At 43.8% G+C, this 17,776-nt stretch overlaps 1 protein-coding gene across 9 annotated transcripts in view; it reads left to right on the top strand.

Annotated features, from left to right (window-relative positions):
• Window positions 1-17,776, top strand: part of ACOXL (acyl-CoA oxidase like) — a 354,068-nt gene that overhangs the window by 52,451 nt on the left and 283,841 nt on the right. For all 9 annotated transcript variants that reach the window (XM_034659541.1, XM_034659540.1, XM_034659539.1 and 6 more), the window contains exons 5-9: window positions 7,883-7,969; window positions 8,300-8,398; window positions 12,097-12,211; window positions 13,000-13,086; window positions 14,899-14,971. In XM_034659541.1, coding sequence (XP_034515432.1) covers window positions 7,883-7,969; window positions 8,300-8,398; window positions 12,097-12,211; window positions 13,000-13,086; window positions 14,899-14,971 — 461 coding nt within the window. The remainder of the gene's footprint in view (window positions 1-7,882; window positions 7,970-8,299; window positions 8,399-12,096; window positions 12,212-12,999; window positions 13,087-14,898; window positions 14,972-17,776) is intronic.

Genomic DNA, 17,776 nt, shown 5'->3' with positions numbered 1-17,776 from the left:
AAAGAAAGAAAGAAAGAAAGAAAGAAAGAAAGAAAGAGAGAGAGAAAGAAAGAAAGAAAGAAAGAAAGAAAGAAAGAAAGAAAGAAAGAAATTTTCATTTGTGTTGTGAAATGTGAAAATAAAATCATCCACTATTTTAGTTAAAAAAAAAAAAAGAAAAAGAAAAAGTTTTGCTCCTGAGTATCCTAGAAGAAAATATGAATAGATTTAAAGAAATAGGTCTTGGGGTGCCTGGCTGGTTCAGTTAAGCATTCTACTATTGAGTTTGGCTTAGGTTGTGAGCTCAGGGTCGTGGGATCAAGCCCTGCATCGGGCTCTGTGCTCAACGGGACGTCTGCTGGAGATTCTCTCTGCCTTTCCCTCGTTCTCTACCCCCATCCCGTGCTCTCTTTCTCTCAAATAAATAAATCTTTAAAAAAATTTATGAAGAACTAGGTCTTTAAAAATGCTTCTCTGATCATGTCACTCCTCTGCTTAAAGAGATGCTTTAGAGAAGCATCTTCTCTTATGCTTTAGAGAAGCCCTCCTATTTTTGATATGGCTCACAGATCCTTGTGTGGTTTGGCCTTACTCACTTCTCCAGATACCTTCTGTCTTACTTTGTCCTCCTCCCTAGGAGACTTGACATATTGACCTCCTTTTGTTCCTCTCATCCACCTTTGGCCACCCTTGCCATCACCCTAGAATGGGTTTTTTTTCCCCCTCCTTCACCTGCCTGACACTTGTTCATTCTTCAAGTCCCAGCCCAATGGTCCTCCCTTCAGGGAAGCCTCCCTCAAGCCTGCAATTTAAATCCCATCTACTTGTCTTCTGTCTTTGTATGTTACAGTTGTCTGCCACAGTATGTGCCTACTTTGATCTTTTGAATTTATTCATGTGTCTAACTGCTGTATATCTCTTAGCACTAGAGGGCAAACTTCTTGAAGATGATCATCCCCTATGTTCTTGTTACATAGTATCAATACAGGAGAATTGAATACATAGAATCGAAGCCGACCTTACTAGAAAGGTTAAATGTAGAATTACTGTATGACTCAGGAAATCCATTCCTAGGTATACATCCTAAAGAACGGAAAACAGGGAATCACACAGATACTTGTATGCCAATGTTCATTGCAGCATTATTCACAATAGCTAAAGGATGGAAACAAAGCAAGTGTCTGTCAACAGATGACTGGATAAACAAAATGTGGTACATACATATGATGGAATATCATTCAACCATCAAAAGGAATGAAGTTCTGGTACATGTTACAACATGGATGAACTTTGAAAACATGACGCTAAGTGAAATAAGCCAGACACAACAAGACAAATATTGTACGATTCCACTTAACATGAAATTTCTTAAATAGGCAAATTCATAGAGACAGAAAGCAGAGTATGGGTTACAAGAGGCTGGAGGAGCAGGAGAACGGGAAGGGGTGGCACAGCACAGAGTTTCTGTTTGGGGTGATGAATAAGTTTTGGAGATAGATAGTGGTGATGGCCGCACAACAGTATGCATCTAATTCATACTGTTGAATTGTATATTTAATAATGGCTAAAATACAAACTTTATGTTAAATGCATTGTGATGCAATAAAAAAAACCTTTAAAAATTTATCACGAGTTATCATGAACCCTGTTTGCTTTCCCACACATCATCCATTGCAGAGGACTTGTTTTTCTTGTGCTTGGATATCCCAGACAGTTAGAGGAATGTGTAGATGGTGCCCCCGAGTCCAGTCCAGAAGGGCCATGTCTGTCTTTCCAATGGGAGGGAGGGAGGTGTGGAGGGAGATGTGGTGTGCTCAGAAGAGTTTCTATGAGCCCTGGGTTGGTCAGGGCATCCCCAGACCTCGCTGCCAGCCCCCGAGCAGCTGGAAGCCTCTGCCTGCTTTCCTTTTACACCTGCATATGAGCTGGCTGTAAGCCTGATGAGGGAGTGTCTGCAGCAATTCATGTAAGTCATCTGTGCCCCACAGGCCTGGGCCCCTTTTCTCTCTCCCTCCACGTCTGTGTTATCCAAAAGCTCTGGGTGTTCCTGAGCATTTTAGACAAACATAGTTGGACTAACACAGCCAAGTGGTGGCAGGGCCAGGGGCTGTTCTGAGAGTGACTCACAGTGAGGTTGGGGTGGGGTGTGGGGTGGGAAAGTGAGAGGTGCCAAGAAAAGACTTCCTTCACTGAGGGCTTTGAATCCCTGCTTTAGCTTGGGAGCCAGCCCAAGGTCTTCTACCAGACACACTGATGCAGTCTGGAAGGGTCTAGGGCCCTAAGAAATGTGACATGCTTCCTTTTCTTCTTCCCCATGACTGTTCCCCTTTTTCTTTATTTGAACCACCCTACTATCTATCTTAGTTTGCTTGGGGTTCCATGATAAAATACTATAGTTCATGTGGCTTAAATAACAGAAATCAATTTTCTCACATTTCTGGAGGCTGGCAAGATCAAGGTCCAGCTGATTCAATTCCTGGTGAGGACTCTCTTCCTGTAGATGGCTGCCTTCTCACTGTGTCCTCACATTGGGATTAGGCAGAGAGAGACAGAAAGAGACAGCACTCTCTGGTATCACTTATAATGGCACTAATCCAATGGAGCCCATTGAAGGCTCTATTCATGACCTCATTTAAATTTAATTAGTTCCCAAAGACCCCTATCCTAATACCATCACATTGAGGGTTAAGGCTTCAGCGTATGCATTTTGGGGGGAACCCATTGCAGTCCATAGCACTATCCTTTCTGGGGTCACCATTGTCTCAAAAACCACCTGCAGTGCCTCAGTGTGTTCCATTTGCTCTTGGAATGAAAAGAATCTGAATTCACTCGAAGTGTCTTTAGGGGACCCACTGTTGGACTATGGTGTAGGAAGGGCCTGGAAGGGCCTGGCCTATCACAGCTATAGCTGGCAGACTTCCTGGCATGCATGACAGTCCTGCCTGTTCCATCGTGGCAGGGAGATGGTCAGAATGATGTGGGTTTACGTCCTGTCTCTAGGACTTCGTAGTCAAAGTTCACACAAGTTCCTTCTATGTCTAAGCTCATGATGCGTGACCTTTGTTTTCTCTTCTGTGAAGATGGTGCTGCTGATGCCCATTCATGGGCTGTGTTCAGATGTAAATGATGCCTATGAGGAGCTACCTGCCATGGCTGGCATGTAGCAGGAGCTCGATAAGTGGACGGGATATACCCCCCAAGATGTGGCCCAGAGCCCTTCCTGGAAGTCTTCTAGGTAGTGGCTCAGTCAGTGGATTGAGGTGAAAACAACCTGTGTTCCAGCTCCAGCCCACTAGCTCTCCCTGCCATGGTAGGACATCTTTCTTGCTAGTCATCATTTGGAAGTTAAGAGGCCCCATCCTTGAACCCCTTCAACCTGTCCTGACCACAGTTTCCAGCCCCAGGTAGCTCTGACCGTGGCTTCCAGAAGCTACTGCCAGCCATCGTTGGGCGTGCTGTGTTCATGACCTCATGTACCTGATGCAGCTGTCCTCCTCCAGACAAGTGATTTAGGAGAGAGGGAGTTTTCCCAGAAAAACAATGCAAGATACGCACAGATTTAGAGATTTTATTAGGTGTCCTCTCCTTTGTCTTAGTTCCTTGCCACTGCTTTCTTTGGTCTTTCTCAGGACAAATAGACTTCTCTGGGTCCTGTCTGCTGCAGTGGGCTGGAGGCCAGGGTGCCCACTGGGCAGTGAAGACAGCAGTGGACACAGTGCTCTCTGAGGAGGACACTTTGCTCTGCTCCCTGGTGATGGATTAGTGCCCTTCTTCATTCAGTTTCTGCATCCCTGTCTTAGTGAATCTATCCCCTCCTTCCTGGCTCCTCCTGTAAGCAACCCCCCCACCCCTGGCCCTCACTAAGCAGTTGATGGGCCATCATCGCTCTGGAGGCTTAGGCCAAAAACTCAGGTGTCACCTAGAGTCCTCTCTTGCCTTCTTCTCCCAAATCCAACCCATCAGCTCTGTCTCCAGAAGCTACCTTGAATGCCCCTGCTTCTCACCACTGGGGTCTGACCACTGCTCACTGGTTTACCTCAGTCGTTGCTCGGTGGGCACCTCCTTTCTGCTGGCTAGTCTGGGGTCCATGCTTCTCACAGGAGGCACCTGCTGAAAGCTTGTGTCAGGCCAGAGAATCATCTGCTTGGAACCCTCAGGTGCTCCCCCTGCATCAGCCCCATTGGGTCAGATTATCTGCCTTTTGGAGAATGTGGCTTTGGCAAAACACTGACCAGCACTTGGGGGAAAATCCTCACATTTTAAGTGACCATCTGGATTGGGGTCACATGGATGCCGCCTCTGTTAACTGCTGCAGTTTCTCCAAACCTACAGGTTCCATTCACAAGCCCAGTGCTCCTACTAATGACATTTAATGAATGTGGATAAAATATTCTCCCCACCCCCTTTCTAAAGAGGAGGAAAGGATTTAAAATCTAGAAGAGGAATATATTTGTAAAGAATACATTAGCCATTAGCTAGAGAGATTTAGGGGTAGAGAATTCAACCTGTTTAAGTTTTAGAAAAACGATTTTCTTTGACTTGATTTCCAAGATGATTTACAAGGAAAAATCACTATTAGGATTGACTGCATCTTCCCGGGCAGGAATTAGCAATGTGATTTGCAGTGTCATGATGATTCTGAGGATCCTTTATGATTCTCCAAACGAAAGTACTTCATATGTCAGATGTGATTAATGAAATTCATCTGTCATGATGTCAGAGCTGTTAAAGTTGGTGAAGTGCCCTTTCAGACAGTTAGTGCCAGGCCCATCACACATGTGGAGTGTGGGGACTAGTTCTTGCCAGAGGCTGGTGACAGTTCTCGGGCGGGAGCATCTGAAGATTCCAGGCGGGAGCATCTGAAGAGTCCATTCCTGCTTTTTCCCTTCCTGCAAGGTCTTACTTGGGGTTACTGTGTCCAGTAAAGTTCGTTCAAATGTAATGACCCCAGGGAAAAAGGGTACCAATTGGCTGTTGTAACTGAAGAGTCCAGAGTGAAGCAGGTATGGCTGTGTGGTACCTGGTCTCTCTCATGTCTCTGATTTGTCTCCTTCTCCCCACCTTGACCTTATGTGTTGGTTTCATACACAGCTCTCATGATGGCAAGAGCAGCCAGCAGCACTAAGCCTCCGTGCTTCCAGATTCCACTGCAGTGGAAAAGAGAGGGCTTCTTTTGCCTCCTGGCTCACCCAATTGTCCCAGAGGATGCTATGTTTGGACCCACCCAGACCACGGGTCTATGCTGAAGACATCCCCTACGGCCAGGATATTATAGATATTATGCAGATCAGCCGATCCCGGGCCCAGGCTCATCCTAGAGCTGGGGGTGGAGGTCAACATCAGCCACAAACCACTTTGACTAACTGTGGGAGAGGAGGACTTCCCAGAGGAAAGCCGGGGCTAGGGGCTGGGGCAGAGGAAGTCATGCTAACCTGCAGACGCAGCCAATGTCTATACACTTGAGCTCCTCTGTCTTTGTCATCAGTCCCCTACTCCCTTCAAATGGCCCCGCTCCAGCTACCCTTCCTTCTCATCTTCCTCCTCATCTTTCTCCTCCTCCACTTCCTCCTTGCCAGCAGCACTTTTCCAGGGTTTATAAAAGACGAAAGTACTTGGCAGTTGACCATCACTGAATTCTCGCAACCTTATGAAGTGCTATAAGGCATTAGGCAGCTTGGGTTTGGACCCCAGCCCTGCTCACCATCTCAGGGTGCAGCCTTGGGCAGGTCATTCCTCTCTCTGAACCTCAGTGTCCTTGTCTGTCAAGTGGGGGTGATGATGTGTTTTTCCCAGGGTGGTTGTGGGAATCAGTAGGTTCGTGTGTATGAAGCTCAATGCTTAGAAGGCTGAGTGCTCAGTAAGTGGGAGCACTCATCACTCACTGCATTTGTCAGATGTGGAAACTGAGGATTGCCATTTGTCTAAGGTCCCACAGCCAGTGGGTAGCTGAGCTGGGCGTTGAGCCCAGGCTGTCTCATCCCAGGCTGAGTGCCTGCCCATTGTGCAGGATTGCATTTTCCATCAGCTTTCCTGTTTGCTGACTGTTTCTCATGGTAGGACAGACTGGGCCCAGTGCCTGGGATCAGTGCACAAATACTTTGTTACACATCTTCTACAAACAGGCACTAAGCTAGCCCCTGAGCAGACAAGGCAGAGGGAACATTCAGAAGTGTCATTTGAAAGAAAAACAAAACTGGAGGTATCACAATTTCAGATTTCAAGTTATATTACAAAGTGGTAGTAATTAAAACTGTATGTATTACTGGCATAAAAACAGAGATATAGATCAATGGACTAGACAGAAAACCCAAAATAAACCCACAAATATACGGCCAATTAATCTTTGACAAAGGAGGAATGAATATACAATGGGAAAAAGACAATCTTTTCAACAAATGGTGTTGGGAAAACTAGACAGCCACATGCAGAAGAATGAAACTGGACCACTTTCTTTCACCATACACAGAAACAAACTCAAAATGACTTAAAGAACATAAATGTGAGACACAAAACCATAAAAATCCTAGAAGACAGCTCAGGCAATAATCTTTCTGACATTGGCTCTGGCAACATTTTTCTAGAAATGTCTCCTGAGGCAAGGCACATAAAAGCAAAAATAAATTATTGGGACTACACCAAAACAAAATGTTTCCACACAGTGAAAGAAACTATTAACAAAACTAAAGTCAACCTACTGTATGGGAAATATATTTGTAACTGACATATTCAATGAAGGATTAATATTCAAAATATATAAAGAACTAATACAACTCAATACCCAAAAAACAAATAATCCAATTCAAAAATGGGCAGAAGACATGAACAGACATTTCTCCAAAGAAGATATACAGATGGCCAACAGACACATGAAAAGATGCTCAACGTCACTCATCATCAGGGAAATGCAAATCAAAATTACAATGAGATATCACCTCACAGCTGTCAGAATGGTAAAATAAAAAACACAAGAAACAGGTGTTGGTGAGCATGTGGAGAAAAAGGAACTTTCTTGCACTGTCAGTGTGAATGCAAATTGGAGCAGCCACTGTGAAAAACGGTATGGAGGTTTCTCAAAAAGTTAAAAATGGAAACTACCCTACAATCCAATAATTGCAATACTAGGTATTTACCCCCAAAATACAAAAAAAACACTAATTCAGAAGTATACTTATACCTCTATGTTTATAGCAGCATTATCTACAATAGCCAAATTATGGAAGCAGCCCAAAGTGTTCATTGACAGATGAATGGATAAAGAAGATATGGTATATATATATATATACAATGGAATATTACTCAGCCATACAAAGAATGAAATCTTGCATTTGCAACAACATAGATGGATCTAGAGAGTACAATGCTAAGTGAAATAAGTCAGACAGAGAAAGACAAATACCATATGATCTCACTCATATGTGGAATTTAAGAACCAAAACAAATGAGCAAAGGAAAAAAAAAAGAGAGAGAGAGACAAACCAAGAAACCGACTCTTAACTGTAGAGAACAAACTGATGGTTACCAGAGGAGAGGTGGGTGAAGAGGATAGGGGAAATAGGGGGATGGGGATTAAAGTGTGCACTTATCACGATGAAATATAATAAAATGAAAAACAGAAGGGTCATTTAGTGGGCTGAAATGGACAGCCCTGAGGATGGAGGACTGACGCCTTGTGATGTTGGGGTGGCCTGTCCAAGAGAGACAACCATGAGCTATGCCTGAAGAAAGGAACTGGAGCATTCCAAGCAATGAAGGGGGAAGGGCTTGGATGGTTTGCCACTTGTGGGGCTTATGTAAAGCTTGATAAGCTAAACAAATGCTCCTTGAATGGAGTTTGGCTAGGGTTTTAGCTGTCATTAAATTGTTGACTCTCGCTAATGGTGGTCTATGTTGTCCTTGCTTTCAGTGTGGAATAATTTACTGGCTGTTTGGTGGTGCAGTCAGGAACCTTGGAAGCCCAGGACATGTAACTAAGTGGCTTCAGCCACTCCAGGTATGGCATGCACCTCAATAGATGTCTTCTTCTATGGAGAGCCTTAAAAATTCATTGTAGCTAGATGTGTGCATGTGTGCGTGTTTGCAGGGAAAGAAAATAAACCGGAGAATTATTGTCAGCGAGAATCTTGTTCAGAATGAGGATTTCAAGACTATTTTTTAAAAGGATTGTCATGTTGTTATCACATTAGCTGTTACCAGGCTGAACTCTTATAATTATCTCCAACTCACCTCTCCCTCTCTCACCCACATCCTTGATGATCAGAGGTCTGCAGTTAGAGCAAGCATCTGACTAGCTAATTCCCTTCTAATATCTTGTAAACTCCAGGAGCAGAAATACACTGGGATGTTTGCAATGACTGAGAGGGGCCACGGGAGCAACGTGCGAGGGATCCAGACTGAAGCCACCTTTGACCTCTCTGCGCAGGTGAGGATGCTGAGTATCATTCTGCAGTTCAGGGCGGCAGGAAAACGTGTTCAGAACCAGACTCTCCTTCTTCCCGAGGCCAACCTCACGTCCTCTGTGTGTGCTCTCTGGCCTGAGGCGCTCAGACTTAGAACAATGCCTAAGAGCTTCAGTGGAGGGGGACATATGCTCAGGCTTCATGTGTCTAATATCAGCCAGAACTTTGACAGCATCTACCGTGTGCGGGCACTGTTTTACGCACTTTACATGCTCTTGTTAGTTGGATGCCTTGTGACAACTCTGTGAGAACAGTACCAGCACCATTTTGTCATCCTTCCCTACAGCAGCAGGTAAATGACTGGAAGAGATGCTTTTGTTTGCACTCCCCTTTGCACCATGGGGCAGGAGGGCACTGTGTGTGCTGGTGTTTCCTTACCAGAAACCAAGCCTTCATTACTGGCATGAAGCTGTGTTTTTAACTGTGATCTACACAAAAATTCACACGGCAACCCAAACAGAATTTCACAAAACAATCTTGCTTTCACTATCTTTCGTATAAGTGGTCAACTTCCTTAGTTTTCCTTCCATTCTCATTAATACAAAAGAGTTCATCAAGACTCTCTTATTGATCCCTCTCCACGAATGCGTCACTCCCTGTAGGGCAAAAACCCTGCTCTAAAGTCTAAGGAAGTCCCCATTTCTTTAGCTCCTACTCCCCCTGAATAAAGAAACTACTTACTTATTTCACTCTCCTCTGTAGTTTCTTGTTTGATACTGGGTTTTCCTAAGAAATACAAAGGAATACATAAAGTTTGAAGTTCTTTCTAGACATGAGTTTGGGTAAATACATGTGTGCAAGCGTGGGGCATGAGTGTAGGTGTGGTTACTCAGTCTATTCTCCATTTTTGCTAGATTGTCCTTTAGAATCTGAGCTTTTGTTAGCAGGTTTTCCCAACCCACAAATGCTAGTTAGAGGTGACCAGGGTTTAGAATGACAGATTCAAACGAGGGTTGTATTGGAGTATGTTCATCCTGGCCTCCTGCCTAGATGCTAGTTCTTTACAATAGTCAGTCATGTCCAAGGTCATAGCAAGAATAAGAGCTGACATGTATTGAATGTTCACTGTGTTCCAGGCTCTCTATTGAACACCTTCAGTATACTTTACCATATTCCCTCGCAATAACCACCCCATAACATGATGGTAAGCCACTTCTGATAATTTAGCATGCGAGTGCTAGACTCTACATATAACATTGTGTTAAATACCCTATAGTTTTCTAGAAAGGTATTATTGCCCCTATTAGATAGGTGGAGAAACTGAGGCTCACAGAGGTTAAGAAACTGACTATCAGTATGTGGTTAATGAGTGAGTCTGCTTCAAGTGGGACTGGCTCTGACAGCTTAGCTTTCCTGCCAGTGGTGGCATGACAACCAAACGTCTTTTGAATTTTTGGTTGGTCCATTTTTTCTTTCCCTAAACCATGGTACTGAGGTCACCTTGCTGTCATTAAAGGGGAAAAAGAAACCCTACCCAGAATTCTTATTTACTTGTTTCTTCTTACAGTTATTTTTCCCTCACAAAAATCATTTCCCTAGGTGGGACCCATTTTCCCCAAACAGCATAAGTGATTTAGCTACCTGGCGTGCTTCGGCAGCTGCCGCCGTCTGCAGGGGAGCTACAAAGCTGAAATCACAATGCTGGGACACCCTGGTGAACACTCTGCCTCCGGTGGGAGTGAGAGAGAGAATAAGCCCATCATAAACTCAGGCTGCTGAGAATTGACATAACAGGGAATGGATTTCTCCTTCATTGCTTTCTGTGTTCCCCCCTTCATTTCCCTTTTAAAATGTGAGAGCATATCCAGTGAGCCCTCTCTCCCTCCAGGACTGTTTCAGTCTCTTATATTTTTTGGTTGTTCATGTCTGTGGGTTGGCTGTTTTATTTTTATTTTTGGACAGTGGCTTGGGTCGTGGTAGGGATAATTAAGAGGTAAGAGAGAATTTCAGGTTTACATTTTATGCTATATAGCAAAAATAAATGAGGCTACAAGATCTTTGGCCAAAGCCTTTTTTTTTTTTTTTTTAGCGCTTACAGTACTGACCATTTTGTCGGCCTGCAACAACTAATTGTGGTAGGAACCAGCACACATGGTGTGCATTATTTAGATCCCGCTTCAATGCCAGCATTTTGGCTTATGCAGACTTTCCCAAATCTATGTTTTCGCCAGAAGTGACAAACCTCCTTTCCCAGAGCGTATCAGATATTTACGGGGATGGATGGCCTCCTGTCTCTTCCCCATCCCACCTGATCTTTGCTGCCAGGTCAGTGTTACTCTGCCACTTCCCTTCCTGGCCTCGAGGGGTAAGTGTCCCTTCCCCGCACGGGGTTTTTGGGTGGCGTTTTTGTTGTGGTTGTTACTGCACCCTAGTCTCAAATAATTCCTTTCTTCGCGAAATCCTGGCTGGCCTGATAAGACAAGGCTGGTCTCCAGAGACTTCTCTTAAAAAGATTCAGCTTGTCCATTTATGTTTCTGAAAAGCGCTTGGACATGTTAAAAGTTTCCTTGTGCAAACACATGTCAGAGAATGTTTTCTTAGGCTTCAAGAATGTATTTCTTGGCCAGCGGGGAAGTGTAGTCTATATACTTTAAAATCTGAACTCTGAGATAATCTTTACATGATCAATCGCTTGTTGGTTTAGTTCGGCCACATCTTCGATATTGTCAGCTCCAATTAAACGTGTAGTTCTGCTCTTTTGCCATTTCCCCTGGATTCCCTGACCTGCCCCAGGTACCCTATATTCAGAGCTGGCAGTTACTGTCAGTGCCTCCTTGACAAGAGGTTTCAGGGTAACCCGGGTGGGAAGCAGAATTAGAAGTGAAGGGAGGAGCATTTCCATTGTGATTCTGCACTGGCTCCCCGAGAGGAGGAGAAAGATGACCCAGGTTGTGCAGAGCCTGAAAAACCCTCCATCTTCTTCTGGAACAATGTTAATTTCAAACTGTTCAGAGCTGGAATCCTTGGTCATATGCTGGAGACAAACTGGATGGCATATTAAAAGATTCTTTCCTCTATAGGATAGAGAATTATTTACAAATGCTTCAGTTTAAGGGCTTATGCATGGGGGGGGCTTTTAATTATTATATTCATCGATCAAGAAAATGGAGAAGCAGGATCTGAAACAATCATCCAAAGGCTCAAATGAGGTTTTTTTCCCTTTTATAAAAATCAGGATTGTGTGGGGTGAGGTTCTAAGCAATGGTGGGAATAGGTCATGGTTGCCTACTAATCTTGCTTACATTACAGCATACAGTGTTGTCCTTCAGTTAGTTGCTATTTAAACAACAGAGCCGTATCGATGAGGATGAGATTTTCAAGGCTTGGGCAAGAGTAGAGGGCATGAGGAACCAAGTGATTTCTCCAGAAGGGGCAATGCCCAGCAGACAAGATAAAACACACAGATGTAGACTCATCCAACTAGGGCCCCCAGATCATGAGACATGCCATCCTTTCTCGTGAACCTTGCCGATGGGGTGTTTGGGAGAGCTGAGTATGTATCACCAGGGCTTTGGGGGTTTTGCCTTCTCTCCTGCTGTGAAATTGCCCAAGTGCATCCTGCTGGAGGGTGTGGATCTGTTTCACAATAATCGTTGCACTGAGTCAAGGAGTTGAGATGAGCCATAGGAAAGAAAAACTCTGTCCCTCTTTTCCTGTGTAGGAGTTTGTGATCGACACGCCATGTGAAAATGCTGAGAAGATGTACATCGGAAATGCGATGTATGGGAATTACGCTGCGGTCTTCGCTCAGCTTATCATAAACGGAAGATCGCAAGGTTTGTGCTGGCAGAGAAAGCTAGAATAATCCTCTTTACTCTTACTACTTTCCAGCAAGTACTTTACCTGGAAAGTGCACTTCACAGCACTGGTTTCATCTTTTATAAACTCAGTGCCAACTTTATTTCTTAAATACACACGATGACTGAATTTATTATTGCATTTTGGCATTACAGTAGTCCTCCCTCCCCATCTTGTGTGCAGTTTTGCTTTCCACGATTTCAGTTACCTGCAGTCAGCTGCAGTCTAGAAGCAGATGACCTTCCTTCTGACGTGTGGTCAGAAGGTCAGCAGTAGTGTCACTCAGCCACAGCGCCTACATCCTTCGTCTCATCACGGAGGCATTTTATCATCTCACAGCATCATAAGAAGGGTGGGTGCAATGCAGTAAGATGTTTTGAGAGAGAGAGAGATCACAGTCACGTAACTCGTATTATAGCATATTGTTATAATTGTTCTATTTTATTATTAGCTATTGTTGTCAGTCTCTTACTGTGCCCCTGATTTACAAACTAAACGTCGTGGTAGGTATGTAGTCATAGGAAAACGCATGGCATATATAGGGTTCGGTACTTTTCTATGGTGTCAGGCCTTCACCCGGGTCTTGGAACATATCCCCTGTGGACAAGGGGGGACTAGTGTATACACTGTTATTATGTGGTGCACAGTCCTAGAACTGACTGAATTTCAGGATCAACACGATTGTAGACTGTTCCAGAAAATGAATAAAGCTTTAATGGTAGCTTTAGAAAAGAGAGTTTAGCAAATGTCTCTTTGTCGTCCTCAGGGCCCCACTGTTTCATCGTTCCCATCCGCGATGAAAATGGAAGCTTGTACCCGGGAGTGACAGCTATTGATATGATGTACAAGGAAGGTGAGTCCCCAGGTGACGACTCGTCTACCATCATTAGCACTTCCTGCCTGCTCCCTGCCCCACTCAAGGAGGGTCCACCCTAACTCACCAAAACAGTAAAGGCAGAGCAGCCTTTTTGATTTTGAAGCTTGATGAAAGTCTCTTATGTCACAACTGTTGGGGAATGGTGAAGGTGATCATTTATGAATACGCATTGGCCTCATTTTCTCCCAGCCTCTCGTATTTTCCAGTCATGAGGCAGCTTTGCCATGAGTAATTTCACCTCCTCTCTTCTTGGACTCGTGGGCTCTCAGCGGGCAGGTTGAGGCTCTCTCTTTCCTGCCCCTGGGCCACAGCCTGGTGTTGGTGCCTAGCAGGCCCCTGAGGAATCCCAAGGACTGACTCGGTGGACGCATTTGCTGTTGTACCCCAAGCTGAGAGGCTTAAACAACAGAAATGTATTGGCTCATAGTTCTGGAGGCTGTAAGTCCAAGATCAAGGTGCTGGCGGGGTTGGTTCCTTCTGAGGGCTGTGAGGGACAATCTGTGCCAGGCCTGTCTCCTTGGCTTGTAGATGGTGTCTTCATGCTTGCATGGCATTCTCCCTCCTTGTGTGCATGTCTGTGTCCAAATTTCCCCTTTTTATAAGGACACCAGTCCCTTGGATTAGGGCAACCCTAATGACTGCTTTTAACTCGATGATCTCTGTAAAGATCCTGTGCAAATCAGGTCACATTCATAAGTACTGGGGGTTAGAACTCGAAAGTGTGAATTTTTGGGGGGGAGAGGAGAGGGGGCAATTCAACCTATAGCAATTGGTAAGAGCAGGCCATACCTGTGGGTCCCACTGGTTGTCCTCAGCCAAGGCCAAACCAAGCCAAAGAAACAGGTGGGAGGAGAAGGAAAAAAGAAATACAAAGAGAAAAGGGGGAAGAAGACAATAATTCTTTGGTAGAGGGGATAGTCGCACCTCGGCCCTCAGTGTTTACTGACCACTGCCATGGCTGTGGGAATGGCCTGCAGGTGGGGTTGTGAGTGCTCTAACTGTATCTCTCAGGGGTGACTGAGGCCCTTGCTGGTGTTGTCTCTTGAGAGCCCCTCTTGGGTCAAGTGCTGCTGAGAGCAGAGGGCCCAGCTCTTGTGAAGTGGTGCCAGACATTTAAAACACTGGCAACTTCAGAAAGTCTGCTTTGGTTTCCTTGTAAGTTCCTAAATGCAACTGTGTCCTTGTCAAGGGGCGATGTTCTAAATAAAGACGTTTAATACAGATTCTTTCCCCCTCAGATTAAATCTCCCTAAGTGTGATATAAACAAAAAGTAGACCCCAGACTCTGACAGGTATCATTAGGAAACAGGTCCAGTGGCTTTTAAGAACCTTCCGGGGAGTCGGATCACCCCAACCACCCACGGCTGTCCTTGTGGCCATTTTCTCTTGTCCTTTTAGGCATTTGACTTCACAAACTTACCCCTTGTTCTGGGAAGGAAGCTCTGGAAGGGAGGAAAAATTTGACTTCTGTATTGCTGGGGGAGTAAGTGGCTTTCCTGCCTTCTCTATGTTTGTCCTGGCATTCCTTCTGCTGCCTAGAGCTCCTCCTTTAAAAAGTCACAGCGCCCACATCCTCCACCTGAGCCCAGGAGCACAGAAGACACAGCTCTTCAAGAAAACAAACAGAGAGCGTCCCCACCCCCACCCCAACTAGAGAAGCATCAGCCACTCTGGGAGTAAAAGAAAGGGTTTGGGATTTTAGTGGAGACAGGCCTGGGAAGTAGCAGGAAGAGTAGTTCTGATGCAAGCACGGACTTGCCCGCTACAGCTGTTTTCTGCTCTCTCTAGGTCTGCATGGTGTGGATAATGGGATTTTAATATTTCACAAGGTTCGGATACCAAGGGAGAACCTGCTGGATAAGTGAGTACTTTTCACTTAACTCAGATTGGCTGTACATAGGATCTCATTGCTCTCTCAAGCTAGGCCTGGCGCCCGGGTCTTTACACGCCCAGGCTGTTGCCAGCCACCCCTAAAAGTTTATTGACCATCCTTTGGAAAATGTAGATGAGAAAACAGAAAAAAATTAAAATTGTCCAAAATGCTGTTACCCAGACATAATGATTGTTATGCACACTTTAATGTATAATTCCCTAGACTTTTTTTCCATGCTGGTATATCAACAGAGAGAGGTGTGCTTAATTTTTACTGAATGAGATCCACTTATAAATTCAATTTTTTATAGCTTGTCATTTCTGTTTAACATTATGTCAAATGTTTTTATACAACAGGAAATACATATATTCATTATCATTTTCAATGTTGCCGTAATAGACTTTTAAATAAATGATCAACAATTTATGTAATCTATCCTTATTGCTGGGCGATTTAGGTTGTTTCCTTAAAATGTTGTTGTTGTTTTGCTATTACACACCAGGTAGTGTCATTGCCTTCTTTGTGGGTGGCAGGAGGTAAGGTACCACCTTTCAGCTGCAGAGGCTGTTGTAACCAGTGTTGCTTGGGTGGATGGATAATGTCAGAGGTGCTCAGGGTCGGTTCCCCACATCCCACCGACATCAGGGTGGGTTAAATGATGAGGTGAAGGCTGCTTTTTCAGGTGCATTTTAGGGGTGGAGCTCTAGGGGTTCACATTACACTTTGCAGAGGCCAAGAAACACCAATTACCGTACTTTTCTCAACAGCATTTCATGTATCCAATAAAAATCCTGACTTAGAGGCATATAGGAATCTGTGAAAAAGCTAGCCATCGAGCTCTGCATAATCAGCTTTACTATAGATTTTCCTTTAACACTTCACTGTTTTTGCCTGCAAACTCTTGGCAACAGATAGATGTCATAGATGCCAAAAGTTTAAGAAAAATGTGCGGGAAACAAACTTTAAAAGGACCAACTTCTGTTAACCGTCCCCCCCCAACCAGGAATTGGTAGGAAATAAAATGGAAATGATGAAAGCATCTTTGCAGTTATCCTGGTGTGTGGGGAAGCCCTCACGAGCCACCAGCGCCCATGACAGCAGGTCTGAGCACCACCAGCCTCCCCAGAGGTGCCTGCATATTTTCCAGTCACTTAACAGCAGCACTCGCCTCTGGGAAACGGGGAAGAGGGAAGGAAAGCCACAGATGTGGAGCTCCCCATGTGTCCTCCACCCTCATGAGATCTCAGTGGCCTGGCCAGTCTGCCAGAAGCTGGATCTATTGGCTCAGCATTCATCCAATGCACTAGAGATTCGAAAGTTAGATCCAGCCTGAAAGAAAAGTGATAGTGAGCTACATGGTCTTTAGAAGAAATATGAGACTATAGAGATTTTTTTTTTTTTTGATAAGCAGGATTTGATTTTAAGCCGTTCTATTCGCATTGAAGCTGCCCCCAATATACCAGACAACAACAATAGAAACACAGGCATTTTGAAAGAGGAGCCCCAATTCGGGGTGTAGATAAAAGTTGTATCAGTACATAGACGTTCAGATTCATTGCAATTCCTGTCAAAATCCCAGTTGCCTTTTTTTTTTTTTTGTAGAATTGAGAAACGGGTCCTAAAATTTATGTGGCAAAACAAGAGAGTCAGAATAGCCAAAATAATCTTGCTAAAGAAGAACAAAGTAGGAGACTCACACTTCTGATCTGAAAATTTACTACAAATCAACAGTAATTGAGATGGTGTGGTATTATAGTGGATCCCCCTGAAAGCAGGTGGGAAGCAAAAAAGGAGAAAAAAAAAAGGAAAAAACCCACTGTGGTATTGGCATAAGGATAGGTAGGCAGTGAAATAGAATAGAGAATCTAGGAATAAATTCTTACATTTATGGGAAATTAATATTCAACAAGGATAATAAAACAATTTAATGGGGAAAGAATAGTCTTCAACAAATGGTGCTGGGACAACTGGACATCCACAGGCAAAAGCATGAAATTGGACCCTTATCTCATCCTGTATACAAAAATTAACTCAAAATGGATCACAGATAATAGATGTAAGGGCCAAAACTGTAAAGCTCTTAGAAGAAAGCATAGGTGTGAATCTTTGTGACCTTGATTTAAGCACCAAAAGCACAAGCAACCAAAGAAAAAAAGAGAGAAATTGGACTTCATCAAAATTAAAAAAAACTTTCGCACCTCAGACGACACTATGAAGGAAGTGAAAAGACAATGCACAGAATGAAAGAAAATATTTGGAAATCATATATATTGTAATATATATGATATATATATATCATCTATATCATTTGCAGTATATATATATATATCTTTTTTTTAGTATCCAAAATATAAAAGGAACTATTACAGCTCAACAATTAAAAGACAAATGACTGAGGGCAAAAATCTGAATAGACATTTCTTTGCAGAAGATATTCAAACGGCTAGTGAGCACATGAAAAGATGCTCAACATCATTGTTATTAGGGAAATGCCAACCAAAACCACAATGAGGTACCACTTTGCACCTGCTCAGATGGCTATAATAAAAAAGACAGGCCATAATAACAGTTGGCAAGGATGTGGAGAAATTGAAACCCTCGTACATTGTTGGTGGGGATGAAAATGGTGTTGCTGATTTGGAAAAGAGTTTGGCACTTCTTCAGAAGTTTAAATTTTTCATATGAGCCAGCAGCAATTCTGCTTCTAGGTATGTGTGAAAACATTGTTCACAAGAGAACTGAAAACACGTCCACACCAAAACGTGTACACAATTGTTTGTAGTGTAATTATTC

The sequence above is a fragment of the Ailuropoda melanoleuca genome, chromosome 4 (genome assembly GCF_002007445.2).
Source record: "Ailuropoda melanoleuca isolate Jingjing chromosome 4, ASM200744v2, whole genome shotgun sequence".
Taxonomy (NCBI): Eukaryota; Metazoa; Chordata; class Mammalia; order Carnivora; family Ursidae; genus Ailuropoda; species Ailuropoda melanoleuca.
This window is presented reverse-complemented; position numbering and strand designations above follow the sequence as displayed.